A 9,366-nucleotide genomic window follows, 5' to 3' on the forward strand; every position below is an offset into this window, starting at 1 on the left:
TGGACACTGTACAGAAGGCATTGAACAGTAAATGTCATATTTAGAAATATGTAGAAATAAAGTGCTGTTGAATTTCACAGAAAAGTGCCACTGGCATTTGGAGTTTTGGGTGAGGGACTGAGGGAAAGGCTGACACTTAACGCCATCATGGGGATGCGACCTATGATTTGAGCTCTGAAAGGATCGTTAGGATTTTGAAAGGTAGAAAAAATGGTTGTAGGTAGGGAGCATATTGCTCCACCTTACTGTTGATGCGATTTAAAGTTGTTGTCTTTCTAAATCTTGCACTATGCTTGTTTTGTAGACAATGTATTTCAAAGGCATTGAAGCAGGAAAGGTTCCCTATTTTCCCCATGCAGACACTATCATCTATTCCATCTCCACGGCAATTTGCTTCCAGGCAGTAAGTACAGCCTTCTGAAATGAGGAATAGAAGTAATTCTGTTTCTACTGCACATTAAACCACTGGGGGAAAAGTAAAGGCCTGGGAACGTTTCAATTTATTACATTTTGTGCTTTTTTGGTTGGTTTTTTTCCAGCAAGGTAGCTTGCAAGTTTCAAATCATTAAACATGTTAACTTTATGGGCCAGATCATGTTTTATGAATACAACAATTCTTAGCTTTTAAATAGTACAACATTTATAGGTAAGTTATCATTCTAGTACCTTGGCTAGAATGCCCTAATTGTACTTCTGGAAAAAAGATACCATGGACATAAATAATATTTGCATTTCCCCAGTATCACTCTAGCAGTGAGGACAGGGGCAGAACCCTGTTTAATAGAAGCATCATTCAATCTCTTTAAGTTCTGTAATCAGCATTATTGATACTCATGGTTTTAGGGCTGTTGCAGAATTGTGGGGACAGCTTTTATTTGCACTTTCTGACAGTAATGTTAAGTTGGTGAACTTATTATAACTAGTGAAGTGCCAGCTATCTAATGGGTATTTAGTAAATGCTTCCTAATGACTAGTGTAACTCAGTTATTATTTCAGGAGCAATATTCTTATTTGAAGGCATATTTACAAAGATTCTTGATAGTCGTCAGCTTAAACATAAATACGTTCTTGTTATTACTGTCATCACTTGTTTTTTTAATATACAATGGGCAATAAAAATAAATTTAATTCTGTTGCCTAAGACTGCTGATAATATTTGCTGTCTACTAAAAGAAGGCTCAGACTGCCTATTCTAATCTTAGGCTGTCATGGAAGTTCAGACCTTGCGACCGTCTTACTGGAAGTTCCTTTTAAGGCTCACCAAGGGCAGGTAAGCGACTGACATGTTTTAATTGGTCATAGAAAAAAAAGCAATTTCCATAAAAAAGATTTTGAGTATTTTTGTCTGCCTGAGGGAATATTCTTTCAGTGGTAAAGGATGTATCTAGATATAAATAAAATATGACCTAAAACTTAATAACCTGGGGCATTCTTTTAGTGAACATTATCTTGGCTATTCTTTTCCCTATATTATTTTAGATATTTTTAAGTGTTCTAGATTTATATCATGTTGATTTGCAAACTGATAATTAGTTACTACATAACATACTTAAGCCTCTCTTTTTAAATCTTTGGGCTCTTCTTTTTGATTAAAAATAGTAAACAGAGTCATTAGAAATCATGCCCTAAACAATTGACTGGTTTCCACTGTGGAAAAACTCATGTTCTTTTGCCTGATTTTGCAAGCGTATTTTCCTTTGCTTTTATTGTCATGTTCTTTATTGTGTTGTTAGCACTTCCTGATTTTAATCTAATTCTTTGGGAGGCAGCTTGACCTAATAGAAAGACCATGAGCTTCGGAGTTGAACAGACGTAGGTTTGACTCCCACTCAGTACCTTCAGCTGTGTCAGTGGTCGGGAAAGTTGTTCACCCTCCTGCGCCTCAAGTTTCTTTCTCTCTATGGTGAAACAGTAATACATACTTTGTATGGCTGTGGAAAAATCATGATGTTTGTAGCAGCACCTAGCAGGCACTCAGTATTATGCCATTAGTATTACTGTTATTAATTATAGTAAGCACCATACAACGGTTTGCTATTATGTCCCAGAAATGGTTTTAAGATACACATGTATAGATACGTATGTATTTAATCCTTAAAATAGCTCTATCAGATAGGTACTATTAATATCCTGGTTTTACATGTGAGGAAACTGAGCTTCACAGAGAGGTTAGAGCACCTGCCAGAGTCACAGAGCTGGTAAGTTGTGAGCCAGGCAGTCTGGCTTCAGAATTCTTCCCCTTAGCCAGGACACGGTGTAGCCTTTATATTATTACTGAATCATTTATCTCTTTGTCCTTTAGATTTTTTTGGACACCACTGAGTTTAACCAGTTGATTTTGGAAGGGGATTGACTTTGGAAAGGAACAAAAAATCTTATTTATTGGCTCTTGGAATCTTGATTCTGGCCAATGACTCAAAACTAATTTCTCCCTGACATCTTCCCCAGAGAAGATACGGTCAGGCACAGAGACACACAAAGTCCATCTTGCACATAGCTAAATATGTGTGTTTTGAAAATTTTATGTCTCTTAGAAATTTGAAAACCTAGTATGTTGTTTTCCATTCAGTCATTAAATATTTGTACACTTGGATGTGTTTTCTGAGACGTTAAAATTTTGAGAGAAACTACATTTAATACCTTTGCCTCATTGGTGAATTATTAGCTCACTCATTGTTTATGTAGTTTCCTGTGATTTTATTCATCAGAAAAATCACAATGAACCTATTTTTCTATTTGACACTCATGGAAAGAACTCTAGAAGGGCTTGACATGATGATAATTTCTGGGGTTCCAGGTTTGGGGATTATCATCTCTAAAGAAAATACGAGACAGTGAATCTTGAGGGAGAATATCAAAGTGACTTCTGAATCTGCCTTGGAGTCTTTTGCCACGTCAGCCTTTTCTGTCTCCCTGTCCCATGAAAGAGAAGTCAAATAGAGTGAACCATCTTAATGAAGTTTATAAAATAAGTATTTGCTCACTGTGTCCTGTGTTTTACAGATTTGCTGTCATGAACCGGAAAGCCCTTGATGTTTTTGGTACTAGTGCATCTAAACACTTTCAGGACTTCACCCCTAGGTTGGATCCAAGATACACAGTTGTACCACCAGAGTCGCCCATCGAATTTTCTTGAAGATGACTGTAACTTATTAATGTGACTTAATGTTTCATTATTTTGTCCTGGAGAGTTAATTATGTTGAATGCAAAAAGGGGGCCCGAGCTTGAACTTCAGTGTTATTTTAATGAGAGATGCTCTTTTTTTGTTTGTTTTTCTTACCGATCAGAAATACAGAAGCTTTTTAGGAAGATGTTGCTTAATAATTAAGCTCTCTCTATAGCCAGAATCTCATTCTGGATCACTGCAGTGGTTGACGTTATGATATATTATCGATTAAATTATGTCCACAAGCAATACTGAATAATCTATGTAAAATGTAGTAACAAATAAGAGTATACTTAAAATTACTTTAAAAGCTGTTTTAGTTCATTCCAATATAATTCTTGGTTAAAACTAAGAATATGTCTACATTTTTAGGATACAAAGGATCACGGGTACATGGATTTGGTCTGTATATTTTTTTTTCTCTAACTTTTGAATTGGTAAGTATAGCGGTGAGATGTTATGGATATGGAGTAACTCTTTTTACAGACGATGCTGCTTTAGTATAGAGCGACTTACTTGGAGAAAGTGGCCATTCTTACTTCAGGGACGCAGAGACGGGCCTCATACTGTCGGATGAGTGCCGTGGTGTCCATGCTCGTCTTCCGCCGACACCTCCCTCTCTCTCTCCGCCGTCAGCTGGGCTCTTGGACAGCCCGGGGAACCTGAGTGCTAGGGGCAGGTTAGGAGCAGACGGGGATGGGCATATCTGGTAAAGCTGAAACGTTTTCATCTTTTATAGAAGCATTACACTTGAATATTCAAGAGCAAATGAAGTTCCTTGTAAACCTCCCGTAGGTTTCTTATGTTTGTTTTCATTTATTAGGACTGACTTCTTCATAGGTAAGTTTGTGTGCCATTGTTGACTCAGAAGGGATCAAATCCTATGGAACAGAAAGTATTTTGGGCAAGTCTGGCAGTTTGTTTCCTCAGCTGTTTCACCTGTATCATGGTAGAAGTCCAGTGGTTGTTAAAAGGTCCATTTCTTCACTAATTGAACGCAGGTTCTGTAGCCTCTTTTCAAAAAAGTGTTGTCTCTATTTTTATTCCTGTTAAAGAAGTGACGAAATGTAGTCACTGCTGCTTATAAGGTAGTTCAGGACAGCTTTGATTGAAGCATGATCATGCTTTAGGGTTTTTCAGGGAAAATTTACTCTTTTCTAAATGAATACAGGGCTTAAGCGGTCGTGATGTCTCCAGTTAATGTAACATACAGGGATAATGGTATGTTATCAATACAATTTCGTTGCTGAAAAGTTTTAGACTATTGAAAATTATTCAGTAGAACTTCTGTTGCAACAAGAACTATAACCTAGAGTTTTAAGACGCTTAACCCTCCATATTCAGTTTCATCACGCCTTGCCCTCTTCTGTTTACATGTAATCCTAACCTTTGCTGTTATGGCAGATTGAAACCCGACAAAAAGACAGACTGGTACTATGGTAACAGAGGGCCACTTTAGTTTAATCAAACTTGTGCATTGTCATTACCTTTTTAAGGTTGACTTGTCTGTTAGGCAGTACTGTTAAAGGATCATTTTGGCTTCAGACTTCCAAATTGATTAATAAATTACGTTTTAAGTTTTTACTCACTGGACTCACAATGATGACTGGTACTGTGTTTACTTTTAAAAATGAAGTATTACAGCAGTGAAGAAAGCATTTGCATCTCATTTTCTCTACTCAGAAATTATGATATTTTTTCCTGTCAGGTCAGGGTAAATGGAAAACTTTTTAGTCCATAAGTTATTGTTTTCATTCACATTAAAAGACTATGAAATTTAAAGACAAATTCTACTGAAATATGAGATTGTTCAGTAAAATTTTACTGGTCAAAAGGTGCATTTCTATGATTTATCTTTTTTTTTTTGATAATAACTAGTCATCTTTATGTAAAATGTAGTAACTATCAGGAAGCAGAGCACAATAATGAATGTATAGCTGGAATGAACAGAGAAGTACAATTTGATTTTTTTGGGACAGACTGCAGAGTATAGTTGAGCAGACAAAGAAACTGTGTTTGTGTTCCTTGAAGACAATCAAAATGAATGTCTTTCTACCTCTAACTAATCAGGTATGGACAACTTTGCATCATAAAATAAAATCAAATAGATGTCTCCATTCCAAAACATGTTTTTTAGTCCATCTATATGCTGAAGAAATCCTGTCTATGGTAAGCTTCCTTCCACTAGGCTTCTCAGTATTTCCTCCATCTTTAGGGAGACTGCAAAATAGTGCACTGGGGTGGTTAATAGAATTATGGTTGTTTTCTATATTAATCAACTATTTCCTGTGTTAATAAAATCCTAGAGTTAGTGCCAACCAAGTTAAGACTGAAATTGCAGGATAAAAAAATTGTCTCAAATCTTACCTGTTCTTCATCAGATAGTCCATTTTATTACCCATTTCTGAAATACAACCTTTGGTTTGGTTATTAAAAAAATAATAAATGCTATGGCTTATTCTGTTACATTTTTCTTGATCTATAAAAAGTGTTTCTCAGTTGATACCTAGCATATTTTTTGCTTGCATTTGTTGTCTGGTCAGTATTAATTTAGAACTTTACCTTTTTACTCTGCTCTCAGACCTTACTTTTGTGATGAAACCCAAACTGGTGAGTTGTCACATAGTATGTTCTGGCTGAGCCTGAGTATTTATCTCCTTGTGGGTTCTGTGAATGATGACAAAATTGTTTCTGCCTGTTTTTTGTCACATCCCTGAGTTTCTAAGCCCTCTGACGATGCCTTGTTAGGGAAAATCAATTTCCTTTACCCTCAAGGAGCTTCCTCCACTTGCTACAGCACGTCCTCCTCACAGTGGGGCTCAGGCAGCCCCCCGGCAGGGCCAGAAGGGACGCACCCACTGGGAGCAGTGGCAATCAGAGAAGTAGTCAAGCCCTTAGAGTACCTGAATTTTCCCCGTGATTTATGTTTGTTTGTATAAGGATAAAGTCATTTGGCAGAGCAATGGGTGGGTTTTTTGGCACCACAAAGACAAAAGTATTCAGCTGAATTGGGACTTTGCTAAGATACCTGATAAACTTTCTCTCTTCCAATGCCTTGTCCTGTTGCTGCTTCTCTCTTCAGTGTTCATTTTCACATACACAGTTGAGGTACCTGAAAAATGAGTGACCAAGAAGGAGATATAAGAAAAAGCAGTAAGTATTTTCTGTAGGGCTGGGCTGAGGCTGTGCAGAGTGACAAGGCTAGCTTAACTGTGGATGCCCAAGACTGTTCTCACAGTCGCCACAACCCTGTGCCTTCCTTTCTCGCCCTGTCCTGGTGGTGCTGGGGCCAGCTCTGCACGTCCTTCCTGTGCAGTTAGCGAGGAAAGGAGCGTGAGGGACTGAGGTGACCCTGAGATCAGGAATGTGGTCTTGGGGCCTCAGTGATTTTGTAAAACCTCCACAGTTGTGAAAAGGGTAACTACAAAGAAACGAGGCTGACACTGTGACTTCTGGAAGCAGAGGAGGGCCAGGAACTCGACCATGACTGCAGCAGGACACCGCGTGGCCCGAAGCCCACAGCTGTGGTGAACAGAAGGTACACTATTTACACTGAGAAAAGTGAGTGACTTTTAACTGAAGGAAAGAATTAATATCTGGGAACTGACTTCGTGCTCTTCAGTGTGGCCTCTCCCTCTCCCCATCTCTGTCCCCCTTCCTGGCCTCGTGCTGCTACCCCCATTCCTGTGCCTCCCACCTGCCTTCTGCTGGCTGCTGTCACTTCCAACTGTGCTCCCGGAATGTGGGCGCCCATCGCTCCCCTGGTGACAGCTGGTCAGGGGTGGGGGTGGGCTCTAGAAGCATCGTGAAGATGGAGGAAACATTTCCAGGGACAGTGACTTTTGATATAGCTCCGCATTTCTGAGGCAGGAAGGTAGGGAGGATACATGCTCACATGTGGAAAGAGATGTTCCTCTGTCTGTGCGGCCTTTAAGCAGGACAGTCTCTTCTCAGCAACCCTGTGTCATGACCCCGACCCTTGCTATGGCTGCGCAGAAGGGGCAAGAACTCATTTCCTACCTTCCTGTTGCTGTCTCTCCACCTTTCCCTCTCCACATGTGTCCTAAGGAAACAATGCATCAGGCCTTACCTTGGTCTTTGCAGAGCTGAAAATCCCGGATTGGTCCACGGCAGCGGTCTCAGGCCAGGTGTGACTGGTACTTTTTCTCCAGCTCTAAGCCACTGCAGCTTGCCTGTTGAGTTTTTTGGTGCAGGTTAGTGTATGCCACCCCCGACCCCTGCCTCCACCCCCGCCAAAGGGTAACATTCTGACCTTGTCAGCAAACCCCAGGCTGCAGTTCACAGAATGTACCCTGGTCTCAGCTCCCGACATACCCGTCTCAGCGTCCCTCCTTGGCTGGGGAGGTCCGGGCTTCCACAAGTGGACCTATACTGGCGGAAGTCACCCAGAATACTAGTTTCCCCTCTCCCTTAATTTGGATCAGGCAGTTTCTGAGGCCTATTTCCTCAATGTCTATTAAACTTTTTTCAGTCGTCAATTAACCCTTGAAATGAATTTTCTTTTCCGATTATTTTGGTCACACAAGAGGACCCTGGGAGCAGAGAGGGATTGGGGCCTAAAAAGGCTTAAAGTGTGAAGTAACCGTGTTGTTAACAGGTCATTATGAGATGGGGTGGCTAAGGAGACTGTAAATACACATTTCAAGTCTTACTTCTTCCCCCGATGTCTTTCTTCTCACCTTCCCAGGCCTGTGCTTTCCTCCCGCGTCTTTGCCATTTAAGTTTTAAGTCCCCAGGGAAAAAAATGTAGTACTTCTTTCCCTGTCTGTTCCCGGGAAAGTGAAGGCAAGACTGGTGAGAGCCCACAGGAGTGCTGTGGAGTCTGCGAGGGAAAGCGGTGGCGTCTCTGGCCCTCCTCTCCCCTCGCAGGTGAGCCAGAGGCTTCGTTCGGGTCATGTCCCGGTGATGTGTGACAGGTGCCCTGCCACACTTGGAGCGGTGAGGCCCAGTCTGTGAAGGGGGAGGAAGGAGTTTGTTCTCAGAATTATTGAAGTGTCGTGTCTGCCGCACTGTTACGGATATAAACCTGACTGGGGGCCAGTGGTCAGACTGGGTACTGACTGGTAACGAGGCACTTGGCTTCTTCAGGGTACTCAGTGTTTGTGGAGCGAATGACTGAATGGCCTTGCGGTGCGTCAGGAAGGCGGCGGTTATTTCCTCATTAAGTTTGAAATGTGTTAGATGTATTGAGAGGTTTTATATGAATAAAGTTCTTCCTCCTTTTGAAATTTAATTTGTAATACAGGTAAAATTGGCAAAAACCACAGCAAGAAATTCAATCTAAATCTGAGTCTGCAGTTTCTGGAAGCCTGTCGTTCTTAGGCATAGCAGTAAGGTTCTCTTAAGACCTAGGAGGGGAGAATAAATAAATCTACAAAACTAGAGGTATGATTTGGAGTCATCTGGGCTTTTTTTTTTCTCCCCCTATTAGAACTCTCCTTTCACTAGAATTTGGATTAAAGTTCAAAAATGGAATTGCAGTTATGGTTAATTGCTCATCTAATGGCTATGTAATCCCTCTTATTTGCTGAGAACACTTACTTTGTTTAAGGCAGCAATATGCCCAGCCCCGGGGGGTGGTCATGATCTTTCTAGGCCTTTCATGTTTCTCCTTTTTTCTGGTCCAGATATTTTTCCAACCTTTCCTCTGAAGATGGTCATGTGACCCAATTTGGGCCAATAAGATGTAATGGAAAATCTGGGAAACTCTCGGGAAATTTTTTCCTCCCTGATTAAAGGAAAGCTCTTTCCAACTCCTTCCCTTTTTCCTGTTCATAACACTGGTTAATGGGATCGGGATCTGTGGCAACAATTTTGCAGATATGAGGTGAGAAGTACAAAGATGGAAACCCACCACGTTAAAGATGTCAGAGCAGAAAAATGGAAAGAACCTGCCTCCCAGATGACATTCTTGAGCCACTGAATCAACGCCAGTAACCACATACCTCTGAGTATTTTGAGGAAAACAAACCTCAATCACTCAAGGCTCTGTTAGTCAAGGTTTCTGTTACTTTCAGCTAAAAACATTTCTAATTGACGCATTCCAATCCTATATAGGTCAGGCCTCAGATCCATTTCACCAGACACCCCTCCCTCCCTCCCTCCCTCGATTTAGGATGCCCACTGCCTCCCCTGCTCAGCTTCTGCCTGTGTCCTGGACTATTCAGTCACCTCCTCT

At 40.8% G+C, this 9,366-nt stretch overlaps 1 protein-coding gene across 17 annotated transcripts in view; it reads left to right on the forward strand.

Annotated features, from left to right (window-relative positions):
* The window catches only part of TMEM135 (transmembrane protein 135), a 271,951-nt gene extending 263,375 nt beyond the window's left edge, over positions 1–8,576 (forward strand). For 8 of the 17 annotated variants that reach the window (XM_032488841.1, XM_032488840.1, XM_032488843.1 and 5 more), the window contains 5 exons: positions 305–403; positions 1,203–1,270; positions 3,004–6,320; positions 6,574–7,381; positions 7,876–8,421. In XM_032488841.1, coding sequence (XP_032344732.1) covers positions 305–403; positions 1,203–1,270; positions 3,004–3,136 — 300 coding nt within the window. In that variant the 3' untranslated portion in view covers positions 3,137–6,320; positions 6,574–7,381; positions 7,876–8,421. Of the gene's footprint in view, positions 1–304; positions 404–1,202; positions 1,271–3,003; positions 6,321–6,573; positions 7,382–7,875 lie in introns of all 17 variants that reach the window. The other 9 variants (XM_032488839.1, XM_032488833.1, XM_032488849.1 and 6 more) reach the window with 6 other exon arrangements.
* Positions 8,577–9,366: the final 790 nt, after the last annotated feature.

Source organism: Camelus ferus, chromosome 10 (genome assembly GCF_009834535.1).
Source record: "Camelus ferus isolate YT-003-E chromosome 10, BCGSAC_Cfer_1.0, whole genome shotgun sequence".
In the NCBI taxonomy this organism is placed as follows: Eukaryota; Metazoa; Chordata; class Mammalia; order Artiodactyla; family Camelidae; genus Camelus; species Camelus ferus.